The 24,824-nt window shown below is 43.4% G+C and overlaps 1 protein-coding gene across 1 annotated transcript in view; it reads right to left on the bottom strand.

The window, feature by feature from the left end:
- Nucleotides 1-3,037: 3,037 nt before the first annotated feature.
- Nucleotides 3,038-24,824, bottom strand: part of LOC113423650 (calcium/calmodulin-dependent protein kinase type IV-like) — a 67,938-nt gene continuing 46,151 nt past the window's right edge. Inside the window, exons 6-11 of the mRNA XM_026685144.2 lie at nt 18,455-18,545; nt 16,314-16,388; nt 14,948-15,023; nt 11,065-11,191; nt 6,735-6,887; nt 3,038-4,630 (exon numbers count right to left, since the gene is read on the bottom strand). Of these exons, the coding sequence (XP_026540929.1) occupies nt 4,331-4,630; nt 6,735-6,887; nt 11,065-11,191; nt 14,948-15,023; nt 16,314-16,388; nt 18,455-18,545 (822 nt within the window). The 3' untranslated portion in view covers nt 3,038-4,330. The remainder of the gene's footprint in view (nt 4,631-6,734; nt 6,888-11,064; nt 11,192-14,947; nt 15,024-16,313; nt 16,389-18,454; nt 18,546-24,824) is intronic.

Here is a 24,824-nt window from a genome sequence, read left to right on the forward strand (position 1 = left end):
CCGGTAGCAGAAATTTTGAGTATGGAGAACCGGCAAATTAGGAACAAGAAAAACAATCTAATAAAAAGCACAACAAACCCCACCTGGTGTCCTTAAATCACTTCCACAATTTTAAACTCATCGGGATTCTTGGATTAATGTATTTATTTTTAACACGTAACACAAAACAGTATCTTGGTTAATTGAAAACATAATTGTATTCACAAGCCCTTTAGGATTATGGTCTTCGTAGGAAGCGTACAATTTTTCAGTGATGTATTTCCCCAACCTTTTATTAACCCATGTAAATAGCATGTAAAATCTTTCATTTACGACATTTATACCACACTTTTCTTCCAGTGGTAACCCAAGTTTTTAAAAAAATCTTATGCAGTTGTAGTGGTGAGAATGCCTCCCTAGCCTAAGCTGGAGCTGGAGGGAAACTACAGGGAGTCCTCAACTTATGACCATTCCTTTAAGGACCATTCAAAATTATGATGGCATTGAAAAAACTTACTTACGACCGGTCCTCACACATACGACCATTGCTAAATACCTGTTGTCACGTGATCAAAATTCAGACATTGAACAATTGTCATATATATTTTTACATTGCCTTTTGCAAATTTCTCGGAGGAAGTGGGGGGGTCCAAGAAGCCAAGTCAATGGAAGAAGCTGGATTTGCTTAATGACCGTGGCAAAAAAAAAAAAGGTTACAAATCGGGCATGGCTCACTTAACAATGACATTGCTTACCAAAGGACAGCCTGATCCCAACTGTGGTCATAAGCTGAGTCCTACCTGTATAGAGTTCCTTAGATTCAACCTAATATTTTACCTTGTTCAGTATATCACAGTTCTTATAGCATCCCTGTTAACGTTCTGGACATAATCAAGTTCAATCAATACACTTATTGGATGTTCCCTCCACCCCACCCGATCCAATTTCCATTGTTAGCTTCTTTTCAATTTCCCATTCATACATCTGCTTATAGTGTAATTGAGTATTGTAAAATGTAGATTGTTTTCCAGGGTTCCCCAGTTCATCCCTGCAGCACAATGTGGATAAATATTTCAACATCGACGGCAGCATCGAAGTCTCTCTTCAGCTGTTTTGGTTTTTTTTAGGTGCGGGGCAGAACAGAAACTGTTTTTCCATCCTCTCGAGTTCTGGATAGCTGTCTCAAGTCTGTGTTTGAAATTACATCCAACGTTAAGCGACGGACTCAAACCAGAGCCTAGCCCTTGAATTTCTGGCAATATTTCAATCGAAAATATCATGTTGTTAGTGCTTATTATTAGAAACCAAGGCAATGTTCAAAACGAAACATGCCCCCTAGTAATTCATATTGTTGCACCAAAGGCAATCGTCATCCATTAAATTGGAGCCTGTTAATAATAGACGTTCCTGATACCAGCAAGTTAATTCTAAAAGAGTTGCGATTTAACAAGAATACTTCCAACACAATTTATTTCTGAAGGCTGAAAGGAATGCCAGCCTGTTCCTCAAAAGAGGTCACTGTGTCAACCGGGCAACTGGCCACGTAACTTTCAATGTCTCTTTTCGTGAGGGGCCACCACAACTGGCGCTTCATGAAGTGGGGAGTTTTAACAAATCCAAAAATGCCCCGTGGTCTTAGTGTCATGGTTGTGTCACAGCATCATAGTTTGCCAGCTCAGCGCCACATACAATCTGCTCCCCATCCACGTCAGGTCCCTTCGTGAAAGTTCTTCCTTATGGAGTTGGTCCATCGCCAGAGCCCCAGCTACCTGTTCTTTTGAGATTTTTTTTGTTGCCTTGTGTGGGCTTATGCAACTATTTGTGACCACATGATGCATGGACTTCCAAATGTGTAACAAGGTGCCTCTTAGGAAGTGAGAAGGCCACATCCCATTAGCACCAGTGAAGGTTTGATGTCCTGGTGTTTTGCCACATACATCCCAATTTTCAAATGCTTTTTGCAAAATTGTGTTGTCTAAGAGAGACAATAATCTAGTTACTTGTTCTGCCATTTCTGACTTTTGCAGTAGCAAAATAAATAAATGTTTTCTGCAGAGCAGTGAAGAAGGAAGCTATCTGTGTCCACAAACTCCATTTGATTCTTCCAGTTAAAGCGACATGTTCAGATTGCTGTTGGCCCATATCAAGCTAACAAAAATATCACTTATCGCTTTGGCCCTTTGGTTCTATCAAACCAGCATAGTTGATCCTTATATTTTAAGCTCTTTGAGGTGATGAATACTCTTCTGATGACCCTCTTCTCAGGTGCCCTGCATACTGTGAATAAAGTCAGAAAGACCACTTCCAAAATTGGAGTCCACTTTGGGGTGAGATATTTTAAGGATATAGCAAATTGGGAACTGAATAACAGAGTTGGAAGGGACCTTGGAGGTCTTCTAGTCCAACCCACTGCTCAGGAAGGAAACCCTACAAAATTCCAGACAAAGGGTTGTCCAATCGTCTTAAAAACCTCCAGCGTTGGAGCATCCACAACTTCTGGTGGCAGGACGTTCCACTGATTAATTGTTCTCACTGAGATGAAATTTCTCCTCAGTTCCAGCTTGCTTCTCTCCTTGATTAGTTTCTATTGGTTGCTTCTTGTCCTGCCTTCAGATGCTCTGGAGAATAGCTCAACCCCAGATCTAGTGGAGGGCAAAGGAGTCGGGACAAAGTATAGAAATAGGTGGTATAAGGAGCAGTTGAAAGAAATGTGCATCTTGAGATTGGAGAAGAAGTGTGGACAGGAACAGATTGGAAAGCATTCTTCAAATCCCCAAAGAGGACAAATACTCACTCTGTGTTTGCCTAGAAGGCAAGACTTAATTAAGGAGTTAAAGTTACAGGGGAGAGCCTGCTTGGAATAGTAGTTGAATGCATGAAGTTGGAACTAGGAAACTGAGTGTTTTAGTTCTGCTTTAGGCAAGAAGCTACCTGAGTCACTCTAAAATAGACATTTTCTTTTTTTAAGAGCTGTGGGCCATAATATACACAGGAGTAAGGGCCATTCTCTCTGGAATAACGATGTGAAGTGGATGACACTGGATCACATCCTGGCAGATATATTTGGTGAAATCCCTACTTCAAGGTGGCCGGAAACGGTGGGACCAATTTTTGATCCTGTGGAGATCATATAGTTCAAATGTACTCTGCAGACTGGAGACAAGTCCAGAGCTATTTTGTATGGAGAAGTCACATTTCTCTGTGGGTGGATAATTTTGCTCCACTACCTTGCTCTTGGAAGGAGACAAAATTTGGGCCTACCAGCAAGAAAATAATTCAGAGAAGCAACAATGGCAGCACCTATTTATTGGTTGGAGGGTGCATCTGGAGGCAGCTGCTCCTTGATGTATTCCATCTGGCTCACAAACAGTTGGAAAAACCGTTGAATTAGTAGAGAAGCACCTTATGCTTCTGGGTATACACGGTTCAAAGGTATTTGTTGAAAGGAAAGACGGCAATGGCTTTAGAGCAGATAGTCTTGAGTGTAGAAAAAGCCTCAGATTCAAAGATGGCGCCTGCAGTTAAAAGTATCTGATGTAGCAATAGAAGAAAAGTCCTTTTTCCTGCTTCTCTCTGAATTATTACTATGGGATTTCAAATAGAAAAGAAATAAACTTGCTGTCTTCTGATAGTTTTGCCTTCTAGGGAGCCACCAAGAATAGTTACACAATAAAAATTGGAATATATTACACGTGTGTGTGTGTGTTTGTGTGTGTATATATATATATGTTTTTGTAGATTTTCATGGGTACAGGTATGCAGGTCTTGGCATGTTCGGGCCTTTTCCCGTGTAAGATTGAGAGTAGATACATATTATTTATCCAATTTTTAGTGTGTGGGTTTATGTATATGTGTGTGTGTGTGTGTATTCATTTGATTTCTAAACTACCTAGCTCCCATACAAATTCATATAATCTTATCCTTTTGTTGTATGCTTGTGTGTACAAAGACACACACACACTCACACACACACACAGTAAGGATATGAAAGAACATGGATTTTTCTGCAAAACAAGACAAATGGCTCTTCAGCCAAGAGCTGCCTATCCTTAGTGCCTTCCCCAATCTGGTGCTCTCCCAAAAAATTAGATCATAGCTCCCATCATCCCTGGCTGAAGATGATAGGAGCAGGAATCCCATATAACCAGAAGATGCCAGGTTGTAGAAGATGTCCCTGTAGCACTTTCTCATAATTTCAACTAGCTTTTGGTTGTCCTCCATCTGAATTGCTCTCTCAATCCAGCTGGTGGCCTTTGATGGTCCATTGTTAGAATTTGGTCTATCGGTGATGGTGATAGACTTTATACTCCTTGAGTTGGTGACAAGAGCAATGCGCTAGTGTTCCGTGGAGTTAGGTTTTGCAGCCGGAACCATTAAGTATCATCACCGGGGTTACAGGACTCTCGTTCTGGAAACCTTCGAGCTTCTCGACCTTGGCTAAAGGGGTGTTTATGGTCATGGCTTCTTCCTTGTCAATCTCCATCTTCTTCTCCTTGTAAAGGTTCTCTTCTTGGAGAAAGAGGTCATCACTCTCTGCTGAGGGAGCTGCACTGTCCTCTTTGGTAGCATCCTGATGGCGCTCATTTCTGCATCCCTCGTGGTGGCTGTGGTTGCCGAGACGGCTGGATGCCACCACGGCTTTCACGGCAGCCTGTATGGATTAGACATGACATGACAAAGAATGACATTGGTTCAAATGTACATGTTTATTATTTCAAAGGAGCCGTAAAAGGGAAGCTGTTGGCAGTAACTGTTAGTCTCCTTGGCTGGCACTGTTTATATACAGTGTGTTTATTATTATTTGTAGTTTGGTCTAATGGTCTAGGCTAGAAACCGGAAGACTGTGAGTTCTAGTCCTGCCTTAAGTATGAAATCTGGCTGGGGGACTTTGGGCCAATCACTAGGAGACGGTGAGTTCTAGTCCCACCTTAGGCATGAAAGCTGGCTGGGGGACTTTGGGCCATCATTCTCTCAGCCCAACCTTCATCACAGGGTTGTTGTGTGGAAATTAAGTGATAGAAGAAGTATTAGACTTTAAGTTATTTGTTAAAAATAACAAAAGCAGCATATAAATTAAATAAATAAATGCGGCTGTTTTGACTGAATTTTAATTCTATGCTAGCCATCCAGAATTGGCCCTGTGAGATGCAGGACCCACAAGCATTGATTTAATGTCCATTCATTCAGCAACTATTTAAAGTTATGACGGTACTGAATGAGGGATTAGGGATCTTCCTAGTTGTTATGGTCATTGCAGCATCCCCATGGTCACATATTCACTATTTGGACGCTCAGTAACTGGCCTGCAATTATGACATCAGAGCATCCCGCAGTCATGTGATCACCCTTTGCTGCTTTCCCTGCCAGCTTCTGGCAAACAAAGTCAATGGAGAAGCCAACAGGAGGTTGAAAATGGTAGTTTTGTGACTGTGAGTAATGATCAGACAAGAAGGAGCTTAATGGCCAGGAAAAAAAGTTAGGAAGGACCCATCCTAATGGACCAAACACTTAAAAGTGACAGTGGGAAGTTTGTATTTTCAGACTTGCAAAACCCTTCCAGATAAACCAGACTAGGAAATGTGAGCTAATTCTACTTAATTGTAAGGTTACATTGCCATATTACTCTTGCAGGTCTGAAATTACAAACCTCCTGCCATCCCTTTTAACAGCCTGCTCAATTAGGGCGAATCCTGCCTAAGTTTCTTTCTCTGACTATTAAGCAACTGAAGCAACATTAACCCCCTCTTTTATCTGATTGTTTCCTAGACAGCATCTCTTCCCCTGCTCCCTCAAGGTCATATACCATGGGACACTAGGTCTGTATGGGATTTACCTAACAACATAACGAGATATGCTTTATGATTGCATTGCTTAGTGATGGAGTTCCTGGTTCCAATTAACTGTTGGTCACTGAGGACTGCTTGTATACATTTATTTTAATTAATTACATTAATTAATTCTCATCGGTACCATGTTCTCTTAATACTAAACCCAGGTGGCTGAGTGCCAATGGAACAAAAATGTGAAAAAGAGAAATAATAGCGGCAATTGGATCACTGTTACAAACATCTGTCAGGCAGTTTAAGGCTTCAGGTGCAAGAGAGCCCACCCACCCAAGCCAGCCATTGGCTGCAGGTGTTTGTGTCTCAGAAGAAATCACACACGTAACATTTTCTGCACAAAAGAGACAAAGTCATCCCTGGGTTTAAAAACCACCCTCCTTGCAAAAGGGAAGATTAAGGGAAGAGAACCATCACTCTGATCCTGTATGATTGTAAGTCAGGATGGTTGTAAAATGGGTCGGTCATGTGTCTGATCCGATTTTATGATCTTTTTTGCAGTGGTTGTTAAGCAAACCAATGGTTGGCTTTGGGCATGGTTTGTTGAAAGCATGTGCTGGTTTACAACAATACCATCATAAAAGGCAGTCATAGGACCACGGGACGCTGCAAATCGCTGTAAATGTGGTTGTGTTGTCCGAAATTGTCATGTGACCATGGTGTGGGTGTGTCATTCTCAGAACTTTGCATTTGGGTTGTACAGCAAGTAGCCCAAAGTAGGTCCAACATAACTTTGACCGAATGGTTATAAGTCAAGGCCTACTTGTACTGGATTTTGACCTGCCCTTGCAGGCATCCTGCCCTATGCTACTCTTGGATGGCTTGCCTTGCACCCTGATTCTGAGCCTCTGCCACTTAGCTTGGGCCCCAAGTTCCCAGCCCCCAGACAGGTGCACAGAATCTCCAGAATCTTACCTTTAATTTCCTCCTTGCATTAAACTCCTGCAGTTTCTTCTGGGTGCTGTCCATGTGAGCAAACTTAGCAGTTTTGCCAGTCACCCATGGGTGCTCGAGGGCTTGATGAACTGTTAGCCTCTTCTGGGGATCCAGGACAATCAGCTTTTGCACCTACAAAGGCCAGAGACAGATCTAGTGCGACAACTCCAGGGTCATAACATGCGGTGTCTACCTAGAGTAGCCCCACTGTGAGATAGGCGGCAAATAAATTTACATAGTAACGGAGGTAAATAGCCTTTATGGCATGGGTCCAGGGCTATCTGAGGAACCATCTCACCTCATAGGACTGGCCACTTGCTGCAGCAGAAGAGACTTGCTACAGAATCCCTCTTATCAAGGAATTCCAGTGGGCAGGATCCAGGAGCAGAGCCTTTTCTGCTGTGGGCGGCTCTCCTGCCCTTTGGAATATTCTGCCTCTAGATCAGGGGTGTCAAACTCAAGGCCCGAGGGCCAGATTTCAGCCGTGGGGTGCTTAGATCTGGCCCGTGGGGCTGCCCTGGAAACAGCAAAGGACCGGCCCACGGTGCCTCTGCCAGCTAAAACGGAGATGGGGAGGGCTGCGGGCGGCTCTCCTGAGCTCAGTTTTTGCTGGCAGAGGGTTGCAGGAGGCCAATGTAGCTGAAAACGGTGCTCGGGAACCCATTTTCTCTGTCAGAGTGCTCGGACCACCACCACTGCCCCCCAAAATGAGTGATGTTGAGCTGGCCATGCCCACCCTGGCTCCCTGAGGTCAAACACAACCCTAACACGGCCCTCAATGAAATCGACTTTGACAGCCCTGCTCTAGATCCACCCCTCCACACCCTCTTGGCCTTCTAGAAGGACCTCAATACTAGTCTAGCTAATCTGTGGCCCCAATGGGGGTGCTCTGCACTGGGAGAGGCTGATGTGGTACAGAGGGGATCCCACTCCCATGCTGCCTGTCTTCTTTGTTTTTAGTTTCTATTAAATCGTTAATAGAAACAGCACTTTATATACCGCTTCATAGTTACTTTCTAAGCCAGGGTGGGCAAACTACGGCCCGCGGGCCACATCCGGCCCGTTGGTCATTTTAATACGCCCGCCTCTGAAAAAAAAAATTCCCCTCTGAAAAAAAAATCAAGGCTGGCCAAAGAGACCCGCGCCACGCGCCAAAAAAATCGCACACACAACACGGAGCTGGGCAGCTGCTTCCTGGTGGCGGGGCCGAGGCCGCCGCCTGGGGAACGCCCACTGCTTTCCTCGCCAGGGCTGGGCGGTGGCGTGTTGCCCTGCGCCGCGTGGCCCCCGCCTGGCGCTTCTCGGCTGGTCTCCTCCTCCTCGGCCATACAGAACAAACAGGCAGAGAAGGAGGAGAGCAGCCGGCTGATTGGGGAAGCTTTCTGCGCCGAAAGTGGCAGCTACTAATCTCCGTCTTTGCTCCGCTTCTCCAATGGTCCGGCACCACCCTGTTCTATGCGCCGGCTGCTCGGACTTGCTGGGCCTGACACATAGAACAGGGTGGCGCCGGATGTTGGAGAAGCAAGCGAGCCGGAGATCATTAGCCACCTTTTTGCAGCACAAGAAGCCTCCCCAACTGGCCAGCTGCTCTCCTCCTTCTCTGCCTGTTTGTTCTGTATGGCCGAGGAGGAGGAGACCAGCCGGCTGGTTGGGGAAGCTTTCTGCGCCGAAAGAGGCAGCTACTAATCTCCGGCTTCACTCCGCTTCTCCAATGGTCCGGCACCACCCTGTTCTATGTGCCGGCTGCTCGGACTTGCTGGGCCTGACACATAGAACAGAGCATGCTGCAGGCATCTCGCGACAAGCCCCAGGACATGTGGTCACCTGCTGGCTGGCCGGGCCAGGCCGGGCTGGAAGAGGCACGTTCTCCAGAAGGAAGAAAGCGTGCTCCAGGAGGGCGGGTGCCGGGCAGGTGAGTGGATGTTCCGGGACCACTTAAAGGTCGACTTTAAGAGTGCCCCCATGGAAGAAGCTGAGCAAACGTAGTGGCGGCAGGGGTGACGGGCATGTGTGTCCCTCCACAAGGAGTATGAAGGGAGGCAGACACCGCACCTCTCAGGAAAAAAGTAGGTGCCAAAGCCCTGGCTGTCACCTGGGAGAGGACCCACCGCCTCTACTTTTGTTCTAGTTCTTGGCTTCTTGGGGCGCTCTTAAAGTCAATCTTTAAGAGCTGGAAGACATTTTGTTAGATCACCACCAACTCATCGTTGGGAGAGGTGTAGCCCCTGAATACACGAGAAGTCTTGGGCAAAGTTCTCTGACTTTTAAAATACATCCGTGCAGTGTTTGCCTCCCTTCATGCTCCTTGTGCATGCCGGGAGCACCTAACTGGAGCAAAAGAGAGCGAAGTTGACTGCTACGAAATGAGCACCTTGGCTTCCCCTCTTGCTCCTCACAGTTGCCCTGAGCTGGTGTGGTTCTTTACTTGGGCAGCCAGACGCCCGCAGCAGCGCCCGCAGCAGCAACAGGCAGTTCCGCCTGGGCTCCGCTCAGGTGTCCGGCTGGGGCTGTCAGGAGTTGCTACCACCGGCGCAGCTCTGCGCGCTCCAGTCCCGCATTGCCTTGGGAAGGGAAAGGCAAAACCAGGAGCCGCTGAGCCTTAGCCTCCGGTGCCGCTGCTGCCATTGCAAAGCACCGCCGCGGCTCTTCCTTTTTGCCTTTCCCTTCCCGAGGCAATGCGGGACTGGAGCTGTGCGGAGCCATGCCGGCGGTAGCAACTCCTGACTCAGGGGCCTCAAGGGGAGGGGAAGGAGGAGAAGAAGGGGGAAAGGGGGAGGGCGATTCCCAAAAAATCTTGTGCTGACCCGGCCCGTCTGTCAAATTTTAAAAGTCAATGCGGCCCCTGAGCCAAAAAGTTTGCCCACCCCTGTTCTAAGCGGTTTACTGAGTCAGCTTAATGCCCTCAACAATCTTTGTCCTCATTTTATCAACCTCGGAAAACTGAGGTAACTTTGAGCCGGTGAGGATAGAACTCCTGGCAGTGGGTAGAGTTTGCCTGCAATACTGCATTCTAACCACTGAGCCACCATGGCTCTTATTTAAATCGTTACCATATTGATCTTTTTATCATTTTGTAAGTTTTCCATCTTTAATAGTGAGAGGGATGGCATAGCGAGTTCATTAATAAATAACATTGGACTAATCGAGGGTGTCTGCCCGGGGTGTGTGTGGAATGTTGAAAAAATCAAAATGGCGGCCTTGCTGTGCAGTCCAAGTCTTATCTCTTAGTATATTGGAGAAACAATGTTCCAACCTTGGAGCTAGGAATACATTTGATATTTGGAGACCATATGATCTTGCCCTAGCAGAAGGGATTGATTAGGAAAGTGTCCTCTCCACAAAAAATGGGGCCATGGTGTGGACGTGGCCAGTCAAGGCACTTATACCAATAGAAGAGAATATGTTTAGCTCAGAGTTGAACTGTGGGGTCTTTGATGCCCTCTGAGCTTGGTTGTTTTCTTGCAGACATCTCATTATCAAACTAGGTAACATCATCAGGGCTAGAAGGGCGAACTCCACTCCCTTCTGGGCCTGAAGAGGTTGATTAGTTGGGTAATGAGTCCCACTGCTCTCTCCAATCCCAGTGAGATCCAAGCATATCTCTACAGAAGAATGGAAGGTGAGCCTAGTACTTTCATTTGCAAGATGATGTTTGAGGGGACATGGTGCCTGAGGAACATGAGTTCAACCTTTCATAGCATTTAGGCTTATATACCACCCCATATATTACATCACTGGGTGGTTTACCATGTAGAGCAGAGGTGTGGAACTATGGCCCCTTTATGACTTGTAGACTTCAGCTCCCAGAATTCCTGAACCAGCACGGCTGGCTCAGGAATTCTGGGAGTTGGAATCCACAAGTCATAAAGGGGCCATTGTTCCAACCCTGATGCAGAGCATTATTTGCATATTGCCCCCAACAATCAGGATCCTCATTTTACTCACTTCGGAAAGAAGGAAGGCTGAGTCAACCTTGAGTCCCATCAGGATTGAACTCATGACTGGCTCAGGAATTCTGGGAGTTGAAGTCCACAAGTCATAAAGGGGCCATAATGCCGCACCCCTGATGCAGAGCACTATTTGCATATTGCCCCCAACAATCAGGATCCTCATTTTACTCACTTAGGAAAGATGGAAGGCTGAGTCAACCTTGAGCCCCATCAGGATCGAACTCCAGGTTATGAGCAGAGTTAGCCTGCGATAATGCACTTTAATCGTGCCGTTAGGGCTTCCTAATGCATGCCAGAACAAGCAGATGCAGACGGGGCCAATCAGCCGCCAGGGCAGTGCTCAAAATACAGGGACTCACCAGGTCCTTGGCATTGAGGGACACTTCATCCCACCAAGGAGAGACAAACTCATAGTCACAATTTAAAATCCGGCTGTACATGTACTGATCTCCTCTTGGGTCAAAAAAGGGCTCAAAGCCACACAGCCTAGGGGGAAAAAAAATGGAAGAAACATGCCTATAATTTGGGGATTTGATTTATTTATGTATATTCTGCCTTCATTATTTTTACAAATAACTGAAGGTGGCGAACATATCCAACACGCCTTCCTCCTCCTATTTTCTCCACAACAACCCTGTAAGGTGGGATAGGTTGAAAGAAAGTGATTGGCCCAAAGTCACCCAGCTAGCTTTCATGACTAAGGCAGGACTAGTGCCAGCCTTGGAAGCCGTTTTTACTTGGAAGCTCTGAGGCTGCCACATTCAGTGCCTGGGAATTTGGGAGGAGGGATTTCATAGTGGGGCAGAAGACTAGACACAACAACATTCTTTCTGAGAGTCAAGGACATGTTGCCCTGCACCTGGAGGGGAATGACTGGGAAGATGTCTCCAGTTGGGACAATTTCATTGGGCCATGTGATGGACTGATGGGTACAGGGGATGGATCTTGGATTTCTCTTTTGGGAAGGGAAAACCCAGAACTCTCAGATTTGGGGTTTCCCAGATGTGCCAATATGACAACTCTAATAAAATGGAACTTTGAGGAATTATTTGTCTTGGAGTTTATTGGTTTGGAGTTAGTTAGTTGGAATGCTGACAACTAGAACTCAATCTCCTGGTGACCTCTGGCCTCATTTATGGTCATAAGTCGAGGATTACCTGAAATTGGTTACTTGGGGATTTAGCTATCTTCCTTTTTCTTCTTCTTAATCTAGTTCATTTTCTTTTGCTTTTTATTTGTTAGTCACGCTGTTACTGAGTCAGGAAGCCTTGAAACTGAATCAATCAATCACTCAATCAATTAATGTGGCAGGAAAGTGCTTCATTAGCTGGGTCTTCCTTTCTGCCTCTGTTGCATTCCTGTTCACTGCTTCCTTCTCCCACCTCATCCCTGAGGCACTGTAGGGCCTGCAGTTACGTTGCAAAGTAAAACTGACTCTTTTTAGCATACTTTGCCCTCAATATACAGGTAGTCCTCAGCTTACGACCACAAATGAGCCCAGAATTTCTGTTGTTTAAGTGAGACACTTGTTAAGTGAGTTTTGCCCCATTTTCTTGCCTCGGTTGTTAAGTGAAACATTGCAGCTCATAAGTTAGTAATCCGATTGTTTAAGTGAATTGCTGCATTGATAAGTTAGTAATCCGGTTGTTAAGTGAACCTGTCTTCCCCACTGACTTTGCTGGCTAGAAGGTAGCAAAAGGGGGTGACATGACCTTGGGACACAGCAACGGTCGTAAGTTGGAACCAGTTGCCAAGCATTTGAATTTTGATCACGTGATTGTGGGGACGCTGCAAAGGTCGTAACTGTGAAAAACAGTCAGAAGTCACTTTTTTCAGTGCCGTTGTAACTTTGAACGGTCACTAAATGAACTGCTGTAAGTCGAGGACTACCTGTACAGTGTTAAGGGTTTGTTTGTGTTTTGACCCATGCCACTGTGATCAAACAACTCTCAGCAAAGGTAGAAAAGGCCCTGCAAAATACAGGCACAGGAGTTATCCATGATAACCGAATTACAGAAGTTAAAAACCATAGCTCACAATATTATAAACACGGATAGGGTGTTCCTTCAATAAAATACATTTTAAAAGACTTCTGCAAGAGCTCTGATTTAATATGCTTCTGAAATGAGGTTGAGGTTAATTTAGCTTCTCATTACTGAGAAACATTTCCTGCTGGCCTCAGTGCCCCTAACTTCATGGTACTGGAGAATTATAAAGCATTTTTTCCGGAAATGTTCTCATTGGGCTATTGATTCTTAGCTGAAGGAGGTGATCCTTAGGGCATCGGAGTAATGGGGCCAACTGCAGTTTTATAGGTAAAAGAAACAACAGTTCAACTAGAAACCTGTTAGCAACAGATTTATTAGCCTCGTGCAGCAGTTTAGGATGCAAGGATGTTCTTCCATGGCTCTGGGCTGTTCATCAGTCTTTCTGCTGGCAAAAACAGTATGGCATAAAATTGTATCATCAATCGGCCAGCAGGTGGTGGTGCCCATATTTGCTGTGTGCAGGGCAGCTTAAAGGAAGAGAGTGGTGTATAGTTAGTCCTTGACTTATGACCACATCGGAACCCAACATTTCTGTTGCTCAGCAAGGCAGGAGTTAAGCGAGTCATGTTCCATTTTACAACCTTTTTTATTTGCTGCCACAATTGTTAAGTGAATCACTCCAATTGTTAAGTGAATCATGCAGTCGTTCAGCTAATCCAGCTTCCTCCATTGACTGCTGGTCAGAAGCCAGCTTGGAAAGGTTACAAATGGTGATCACACGATTCAGAGATACTGCAACTGTCGTAAGAACATGTCAGTTGCCAAGTGCCTGAATTTTGATAATGTGACCAAAGGGTCGCAACAGTCATAAGTCACCTTTTTTCAGTGTCGTAACTTTAAATGGTCACTAAACAAATAGAATAGAATAGAATTCTTTGTTGGCCAGGTGTGGTTGGACACCAGGGTGGGATTCAACCGGTGGTACTACTAGTTCGGTGACTATGTTTTACGTGTGCATGCGTGCTTTGCACACATGCACGCGTGTAAAAAAACCTTAAGCTATGCTGCCCGGACAGCTGAAAAGTGCTGTGCACAGGTGCACAATGTTTGAAAAGCCTCTTTTTTCCTGCTTTTTCAACCTCAGCTGTGCCGCGCAAAGCAGCTGAGGTTGAAAAAGCAGGAAATAAAGGACAGGTAAGAGCCCGGGCGGGCAGGTGGGCCAAAACAGCAGCAAACACCAAACTGGTTCGGTGTCTGCTGCTCTTCAGAGCTACCGGTTCTTTAGAACTGGGCAGAACCGGTAGCATCCCACCCCTGTTGGACACACAAGGAATTAGTCTTGGTGCAATACTCTCAGTATACATAAAAAGAAAAGATACATTCGTCAAGAATCATCAGGTACAACACTTAATAATAGTCATAGGGTACAATAAGCAATCCAATCATACTAGGAAATAGTCAATATAAATCGTACGAATACAAGCGACAAAGTTACAGTCATACAGTCACAAATGGGAGGGGATGGGTGATAAGGAGTGATGAGAACATTAACAGTAATAGTAGTGCAGACTTTGTAATAGTTGAACAGTGTTGAGGGAATTATTTGATTAGCAGAGTGATGGCTTTTGGGGAAAAACTGTCCTTGTGTCTAGTTGTTCTGGTATGCAGTGCTGTATAACGTCGTTTTGAGGGAAGTTATAAGTTGAGGATTACCTGTACTCTGATTGACGTTTTGTGGGCAAGAATAGGAAAGGGTGTTTTTTACCAGAACAACCTGTGATCTGAAACAACCTCCCTCTTGACAGTCTTATACTTTTGCCTATTCCTTATAATGCACCGAAAGCAAATAAAAGAGAAAACAGCATGCCTGACAGTGTGTGTGTGTATGTGTATGTGTGTGTGTGTGTGTGTGTGTGTGTATGGGGGAAGTCAGAAAAATTTCATGATTTTATTTGGCAGAGATAAATAAACAAGATAAATAAACAAGAGATAAAGAGTTTGAAGATAAAGGGAGATAAAGAGATGGTGGCTGAAAGGATCTCATCTGTTTTTAAGTTGAAAGCAAAGAACAGCAGAAATTATGGGTGGGTGAGAATTAACCCCCTCCTCCAAAAACAATAACAACAACACAAAACAAAATCCATAATATTTCACATCATACTTGTTTGCTGGGCCATGCTTAAAAGGAACAGTGTGAGTGAGCAAATCACAGCAGACAGGAGTTTTGTGTTAAAAGTATTTTAGCATTACTCACAAAATGTACGTTATGACGCCTACAGACCACATATCCACCTCAGGGCCATATGGTGAGCCATGGAGAATTTCGGGTGCTGAAGGTATTTAAAAAATAAAAAAAAGATAGAATTGAGGAAGAGAGAGAGAGAGGAATTGGTAGACATATCTTGGCTTCCATTCCCCCACCTCCTCCCGCTATGACTCTCTTCCCTGCTCACTCCCCTAAGCATAAACGGTGAAAACTCACACTCCTTCACGGATGATGGGCAATTTTCTTGGCTGTTTTCCAACCTGACACTTGCTATCACTTCCACTTTTGCAAACTCATGAGGAAGGAGAAGAGAGTGGCATGTTATTGTTTGCCCATTCTTCCCTGGTGGCCCTTTGAAACAGAACGGATAAAGCCTAAACATACCTGTAGCCCAAATTATCTGCCCAAAAGCCTTTTTATTTGAGTCAGAATAGGTGGTAAAGTGAGGATACTAAAACCAGATGACCACTAGATGGTAGAAAAGCTCCATAAAATTCTCTCTGTTGCCATCTAGTGGTTGCCTGAATGTTTGCAGTTATCCAATAGAATAGAATAGAATAGAATAGAATAGAATAGAATAGAATAGAATAGAACAGAACAGTGAGGGCAAACCTTTTTGTTGTGGTGTGGCCGAAAGCACATGCATGCGCCGGCACCCATAATGCAATGCGCCCTATCCCCCCTGCACATGTGTGCACAACACCCCTGCCCATCCGCTTACCTGCACTGCACATGCGGGTGCCTCCTAGCTGATGTTTGAACCTGTTTTCGCCCTCCCAGAGGCTTGAAGGAAGCCTTCTGCAGCCTCAGGAAGCTAAAAAACGGGCCTTCTGGAAATACTGGAAGTGCCCGTTTTCAGCCTCCGGAGGGACTCGAGTCCGGGGGAGGCCATTTTCGCCCTCCCGGGGGCTCAAGGGAAGCCTCTGCAGCCTCGGGAGGCCGAAAAACGGGCCCATATCTGCACTTCTGGTATGTCCGGTATGTCTAAATCAGATGACACTTCCTATCATTTACATACTGGTTTGACAACAGTGGCAAGAAACAATTTTTAGGAGTGAATAACACTGGTTACTAAGCTGAAAAAAACCATCAGATCTGAGTTGCAAATCTTCACATGACCACTGTAGCAGTAGAGAGGAAGAAAGTCTGATATTTTGTGGCATCTAGTGGACATCTGGATTTTTACATCCCAGATATAGTACGCCTGCAAAAGATCCTTTCTTAAAGAGCACAATTTGTTATAAAGCTATGCACTTTCTTCTTAGAAATAGGGTCCAGAGTACTTCCCTTTCTCTTGCACCAGTACCTCCTTAACCTGGATAGAGTTCCCCATTGCTCTCCATCACATACTCACCACAGTATCCTGGTGTGCCACATACAGTTTTCATTGTATCCTGCTCATCCACGATTTTAGATAAACCGAAATCACCTGGGAGAAAACAAAGATTGCTGTGTGTAAGAGAGAATCTTTGTAGATCAGGATTAAACTATGTGATCCTTGGTGCTGTCTGAGCTTGGTTGTTTTCTTGCAGATGTTTCAATACCAAGCTGGGTAACATCATCAGTGATTTCAAGGAGTGGGGTGTGCTCATATTTTATATTCTAGAGGCTTGTCCTGTCAGGGTTGGTGGGAGTAGGGCTGGAGGTTCTTTGGTTGGGCTGTTTATTGTTGGCTTGTTTGGCAGTTCCTCGACTGGGGTCCTGTTTATTTCTTGATTGTTGCTCTGTTGTTAATCTTGGTATTAATCTCTGTTCACTTGGATGTTGAAGGGCACTGAAAAAAGTGATTTATGACTGGACCTTACACTATAAGCATCACAGCATCAAGTCTGCAACCAGCATACATTTACTCTGTTGCAGCATCCTGAGATCTATAGTCAACCATTTGCAAACTTCCCAGGGGGCTTCCAACAAGGGAAGCGAATGGGAGAAGCCAGATTTGCTTAATGACCATGTGATTTATTTAATATCTTCAGTGGTTTGCTTAACAACCCTGGCAAAACAGTCATTAAAATCAAATGTCACTAACGAAATCTCCTGGCTAAGGAACAGAAATTCTGATTCCAATTGTGGCCACAGATAGTAGCCCAGGGTTGAACTGTGGAGTCCTTGATGCTCTCTTAGCTTGGTTGATGTTTTTCACAGTGCATTACCCAGTGAATGACTAGGTAATGTCTTCAGCATAAGAAAACCAACCAAATAAGAATCTGGATCTCTAAGAAAAGAGAATATTTGTAGTTCAGGATTCAGTTATGGAGTCCTTCATGCTCTCTTTCATTGCTCTCTAAGTTTAATTGCTTTCTTGCAGATGTTTCATTACCCAGCTAGGTAACATCATCAGTGCTACTGATGTTACCTAACTGAGTAATGAAATGTCTGCAAGAAAGCCACCAAGCTGAGAGAGCACCAAAGACCCCACAGATATTTATTCTTTGTGGGATGAATTTTAGATCAATTAGGATTGCTTCATAAGCCACCTCCCACCCCTTGAGAGTCATTTGGGGTTTGGCCCTCTGGTCCTCACTAGAGTAATTACTCATGAATATTAAAACCATAGTAATTAACAGAATCATGCAGCATCTTATGATATTCTGTTCTGGGCTCTAGTAATAGACAAAATTATCTGTAAGGAAAGAATTCTGTGTCACTCTGCTTAGTGCAGAAAATATTGTTAAAAAAGTAATTCTAATACAGGTAGTCCTTGACTTTTGACCACAATTGAGCCTCAAATTTCTGTTGCTAAGTGAGACATTTGTTAAGTGAGTCACTGCACTTGTTAAATTAGTAACATGGTTGTTAAGTGAATCTGGCTTCACCACTAACTTTGCGTGTCAGAAGGTTGCAAAAGGAGGTCACACATGACACTGCCAACGTCATAAGTATCAGTCAGTTGCCAAGCATCTGAATTTTGATTACGTGACCCCGGGGGATCCTGTAACTGTAAGTATGAACAGCAGTCATAAGTCACTCTTTCAGTGATGTTGTAACTTTGAACAGTCAATAAATAAACTCTGATAAGTCACTGTAGTTCTGAGTGTGCGCTGTTAAGTTAGTCAACCCTTAATTTAAGGTATAATCTGAGGGAAAGAAGACCCATTTCTCCCAAACATCTATTTAATTTCAAAATCCTATCATTTGTGTAAGCTGCATAACGACATTATAATGCAAACCATGTAAATTTATACAAATGTGACATTAGATAACATCTTATAAAATGTATCATAAATTCTTTTTTCCCCCCTGCTTTGGATCAAATTTTTAAGAGGAATTATATCCGTCATATTAGTTTACGTCAAATGACGTGAATTGACGGAAAGGACATAGCTTGCAACGCCTGCAAAACGACATAATCACACTATTGATGTTAATTGCCATAATGGTGCATTTTTCCACCTAGTGGATATTTGTGAACAGTGGATACCGCTCTCCCACCGTTAAGTCTGTTAAAAGAATTTCACTATATAATATTTTCTGTTTACTTCATCCCACACATACCAATTTTAAGAGGAGCGTCGGGGGAGAGATCTGCGTAGAGAAGGTTTTCTGGTTTGAGGTCACGGTGGGCAACTCCATTTGAATGCAGGTACTAAAAGAGACAAAGACAGAAAATCACGCAACGCTTCTGTAGTAAAAAGTCCCTTATGCTGTCAAAAAGGGTTCCTTTGGTACAGTCAATGAATTGTTTTTTCTGTAGCTACCTCAAATGACAAAGTAAGTGGCATTTCATGGCATTTCAATTTTTTCTGATTTGTGGCATTTCTGTACCACCGTTTAAAATATCATGTAGTAATACAGGTAGGCCTCAATGTATGACCAAAATCAGGATCAGAACTTCTCTTTGCTAAGTTGCTAAGCAATGTGGCCCAATTTTGCTACCTTTTTTTTGGTCAGTCATTAAAGGAATCCAGCTCCCCTCATTGACTAACCTTCTAAGGAACCTCTGGGAAAGTTGTAAATGGCCATCATGTGATCCTAGGACACTTCAACCATCATAAATGCATACCAGTTGCCAGGGATGCTGCAGTCATAAATGTGAGAATCGGTCATAACATTTTTTTTCAGCACTATCATAACTTTGAATGGTTGTTAAATGAATCATCGTAAGTTAAAAACTATTTGTAGTAGCATTCCAATGTAAACTGACACGGTGTTACAGGTACGGAGGCTTTTCAAGCCTTGTGTACCATTTTTTGATATCTTATTATATATAGTCTCCTGCTTGACAAGGGGACTGGAAGACCTCCAAGGCCCCTTCCAACTTTGACGATGTTCTATTTAGTTCTGTTCTAAATTTATTAGTTTGCATTAACTCTATCTATATTCTATGCGGGGTAGTTATATCCTTATTTTTGAATTGTTAAGATATTTAAATAGAAGTCTAAGTTCCCAAGCACAATATTTTTACTTCAGTTGCTAATTTCTTTTTATTTTATTGCTTTCTCCCAAATCATTAATAAAGGCACATATATTCACAGATTACACAGCAACCACAAACTGATCAAATGATAGCAATTCTTCATGTGCTGTGAACAAATTATAGTATAGGCACAAGAACAAATTATAGGAACAAATTATATTCTCTACTATTGCAATGATAGGCAGAAAGTGCAAAGAAGCTGCATCTGCTTAAAAACGGCAGAGACCCTTTGTTGAATTATTTCTAAATAATTCTGAATAAATATTATATCAGGAGTTTAACCACAGCAAAAGCACATTGCTCTGTACTGTTGTTTGGCTGGCTGGGGGATTCTGGGAGTTGGAGTACACAGGTCTTAAAGTGGCCAAAGTTGGACACCCCTGTCCTGCATTGAAAAAAATCCCAATCGTTCTTTTCATTCACTCAGCTGTTAAGATCTCTGTCCATTCGATAGCATTTCTTTCATACCCCAGAGTGATGGAGCCAAATTCTCCCTTTTGCACAAAGCTAATGATGGACCACTTTTGTATATGAATTTCTCTCATATTTTAAAACCCCTGGTTGCCTTGGAAACAATCTTCCCTGACCTTTAGTACCGAGAAACAGCGGCCTACTAATATTCCCTCTAAGAGTTATGGATTTCTCCTTGTTCTTTTATGCTGTGCTGAAATTTAGACCGCAGGAAAGAGCTTAATGCCAGATGCACGCTGCCATTTCTTTCCTGGCTTGTCCTGTTTTTTAAACGGCTTCACTTCGGGGAGCAATTCCTCAGGGGCCGGGCGGGAGGGGGCTGAATACCAAATATGGAATTGTCTGCATTTCAAAGGATTCGGCATTGTTATTTATGAAACTCGTGCTGAATAGAATTACACCTTAAGAGCGAGTAAGAATGTCCCTTAAGGGGGTGTCACTGCAAACCAAGATTAATGTATGATTTGCAAGGTGAAACCAGCCACCTTCTCTCCACTTGTGAATTATTCTCTCCAACCTCCAGTTGCTAGCAGCTTCCACATTCACAAAGCTCAAGGACTTTCAGACAACAGGCTGAACGAGCAATAACTTATATGTTTATACTTATATGTTTATATGTTATGTTCATGCTTATACTTGTTTTCTCATACATGCTTGACAAACTAGATAAATAAAATAAAATAAATAAACTTGCTTGGTTAATCTGTTTGTCAAATTAAACAACTTATAGATAGTCCTTGACTTACAACCATTCATTTAGTGACCATTCAACGTTATAATGCCATTGAACAAAAGGGACTTGTGACTTTTTTTCATGCTCACAATTATTGCAGCATCCCCACGGTCGCAGGATCAAAATTTAATGCTGTATTTATGTCAGTTGCAGTCAGGGGTGGGATTCAAATTTTTTAACAACCGGTTCTGTGGGCATGGCTTAGGTGGTGGGTGTGGCTTGGTGGTCATGTGACTGGGTGGACATGGCTTGGTGGTCATGTTATTGGCTGGGTGTGGCCAACTCAATATCACTCACATCAAGGCACGCATCTCCTTGCCTGGCCTCTCATGACTGTGGGTATGTTGCAACAGTCGTAAGTGTGAAAAATTGTCATAAGTCACTTTTTTCAGTGCCATTGTAACTTTGAATGGTCACTCCACACAAGCAAAGTACCAGCAAAGGAGGGGAAAAAAAACTCCAGAGAAGTTCCTGAGACAGGAAGTCTAGTCCTGCCAAGAATGTAATAAGGGATAACGGAAAGGTAGTTTCTGTAAGCAACACCAGAATGTTTCCTTCCTGCCTTCCTTACAGGTTTAGGCCAGTAATTACTTCTAACAACCAGTTCTCCGAACTGCTTAGAATGTTAACAACCGGTTCTAGCGAATAGATGCGAACTGGTAGAATCCCTCCCCTGGTTGCAGTGTATTGCAATGATCACCTTTTGCAACTTTATGACAAGCAGAGTCACTGAGGAAGCCAGATTTACTTAACAACCATGTTACTAAGTTAACAACTGAGTGATTCACTTAACAACTGTGGCAAGAAGAGCTGTAAAATGAAGACCTGGAGCGGGATGGAGCACATTAAATGGCTCGTATGATGTGTTGTCGCTGGGGCAGGGGGGTTATTTTATTTTATTATTTTATTATATATTATTCTTTTATTAGTTTTATTGTTTTTATATATGATGTTTTCATATTTTTGTAAGCTGCCTTGAGTCGCCATGTGCGAATAGGCAGCAATATAAATCTCCTAAATAAATAAATAAATAAATAAAATGGGACTAAACTCACTTAACTACTGTCTCGATTAGCAACAGAAATGTTGGGCTAAACTGTGGTCATAAGTCGAGGACTACTTGATGTAATTAGACTTAATACTGTACTGGTAATCCTTGATTTATGACTGTAATGGAGGCTGCCCATAAGGGTCATACATCATGACAATTGGAAAGTGGGTCACCCCATATCACCAACATGATTTTACAACTTTTTTTGCAGCACCTGTAAAGCAGACGTCAAGCAAGCACATTGATCGCTGGTGTTATGTGAAAAACAAGACACAAATGCCTGTATTTGGCAAAAACACTGCAAATTGTGGTCATTTGACTGTGGGCTGTAAATGCAGAACGGTTGGTGGGCATCTAAAATACGGTCATGAGACTGTGGAGGTGGGGCCCTGGCCATCAGAACTAAGTATAAGTTGTAATGATCTATTCCAGTGATGGTGAAACTTCAGCACCAAGTGCCCAAACCAGAACACATATTAATGTGCGGGTGGTGGAGCACCATTTTGTGGCCGTTTTCAGACCTTTCTTTGGGCCGTTTTTGGGCCATTTTCAGGCCGTGTTTTAGGGAGGTTTTGGGCTGTTTGGGAGCTGTTTTTCAGGGGGGGGGGGGTTAGGTTGTTTTTGGTCCAGAAATGGCCCAGAAAAGGGCCCTGAAAAAGGCTCGAAAAATGGCCTGAAAAAGGCCCCCAAATGGCCCCAAAATAGCCTGTTTTGGGGGGCATTTTCCAGTGCTCTGGCGCCCGCAAAGACCAGTTCCCTGGCATGCCAGAAACCAGAAAAGCAGTTGGCAATGGTGTGCGTGCCCACAGAGAGGGCTCTGTATGTCACCTCTGGCACGCGTGCCATAGGTTTGCCACCACGGATCTATTCTATTACAATATCAAGCAGTCACTAAGCGCCTGGTTATAACTGGAGGATTACAGGTACTCTTCAAGTTGCGAACTCAATTGAGCCCTAAGTAAAACATTTGTTAACTGAATTTGCCCCCTTTTAAGATTTTTCTTGCCACAGTTGTTAAGTGAAACATTGCATTTATTAAATTAGTAACATGGTTGTTAAGTGAATCTGGATTCCCCATTGACTTTGCTTGGCAGAAGGTGATCACGTGACCCCAGGGACACTGCAACCATCATAAATACGAGCCAGTGGCCAAGCCCCTGAATTTTGATCATGTGACCAGGGGGATGCTGCAATGGTCGTAAGTGTGAAAAGTGGTCATAACTCACTTTTTTCAGTGCCCTTGTAACTTTGAACAGCCACTAAATGAACTGTTGTAAGTCGAGGACTCTCTGTACTTGTAAATCATGATTTTTTTAAATCAAGTTAATCCCAATAAATGGTTTAGTGCGGTTTTGAATCTGTTCTAGTGCTGTCTTATCTGTTCCAATTTCTCCCTCGAGTTCTTTAGCCTAGAAGGAGTTTGCCTTTGGCATGTTGGATCTATCACTGCAGTCCATCAAATAGTTTCTTTGATGGTGCAAAATAGAGAAAGGATCACCTGATGTCCTACTTTCCATCTTGATTCTACTGCAGTGATATACATAATTAGGGCTGAAATAGCCATAGGGCACTCTGTTACTCTCCACGTTAATTACCCTCAGGACTATTATCACTGGCTCAGGAAATTTCAATTTATTTTGAGGTCAATTCTTGTTCGTCTCTCTCTCTCTCTCTCTCATGCTCACTGATTTGCCTGCATTTTATCCTGTTTTGCCAGTTAATTTTAAAAAAAATCTTTGCTGATGTTTTATAAATAACCCTCAAGGTCTATTTTGGCTCGCTGAACTGAGCACGCATGTGCTCATTGTGATCTGAACGCAGAGATCGACTGGGTGTGTGCTGGGAGAAAACTAAATTGGAAATCACCCATAGTAATTTTCCAAGACAGCACTCAGTCGCAACCAAATCCCAGGGGAAATTATACAGCCAAGTATTCTCCTAGATTGGGTGCGCTAGCTTTAACTCGGAGCAAAACTATTTACAGATAGTTCTCAACTTACAAACCACAATTGGGATCAGAACTTCCTTTATTGAGCAGAGTGCTTCTTCCATTTAACCTTTTATTGAGTTATAGGATAAGACAAGATACAAAATAGAAAAGTAAATAGGAAAACAGTGAGGGGAAGGAGAAGTGAGGAAGGGTTGAGAAAAAGAAAAAGAAGCATTGACCTCCGACTCCTTCTTTTGCAGTAAAATAAAACATTAACATCAAACCGCAACTTGTTTTTTCACGATAATATCAACTAGCCATTTCTATAAAGATCTATCAATCTAATCAGTAAAGCAGAGTGGTTACTAAGTGAATTGTGCCCAATTTTTATGACCTTTTTTGCCACACTTGTTAAGCACATTCCTGTAGTTGTTAAGTGAATCGTGAGGTCATTAAGTGAATCCAGCTTTTCCCATTGACTTTACCTTTCATAAGCTGGCTGGGAAGGTCACAAATGGCAATCACATGACCCCGGGATGCTGCAACCATGCTGGATGCCAAGCACTCAAATTTTGATCATGTATGGGAATGCTGCGACGGTCATAAGTGTGAGGAAAAATCTCGGCGGATTTTGCTCCGCTAGTCGTTATGGACTTTAGGGGGCAGTGCTCATGTCCTTTTCAAGGCCACTGAGCCATCGCTGTCCGAAGACATTTCTGTGGTCATGTGTCCAGAATGCCGTCACAGAGCGTTGTTACTTTTTGAGACAAGGTCATAAATCTCTTTTTTCAGAGCCATGGTAACTTTGAACGGTCACTAAATGAGCGTTTGTAAAACGAGGACTACTTGTAATGGGGTCACAGAAAGTTCCAGGATTTGACAGAAGAGGGAGTCAATTTGGTGGGAAATTTATTCTTCATTTCTAATTATTGAAGAGATAGCTGGTTGTCTGAGGGAAGAAAATATTCACCCCTGCATACTGAGATCCTATTCTCTCAATCAGCCCTGTGCAACTACAATAAAAATATTGTGTACATCAGTCTATACTCTATGAATAGAATGTCAATAATTTTAGATATTTTGACTAGAGGACAGTTGGATAAACAGATGATTTTCACGATCCCTGACCGCTGCAAACTGGGATTCACAGAAACTGTATTCTACCTCATGCAAAACAGCATTTCTTAACATCAGCAAGTTTAAGATGTGTGGACTTCAACTCCCAGAATACCCCACCCCGGAGGCTGAGAAACACTGATATAG

This window comes from Notechis scutatus, chromosome 1, assembly GCF_049901735.1.
Source record: "Notechis scutatus isolate UNSWTSFEM ecotype Mainland chromosome 1, rNotScu1.2, whole genome shotgun sequence".
NCBI lineage: Eukaryota > Metazoa > Chordata > Lepidosauria > Squamata > Elapidae > Notechis > Notechis scutatus.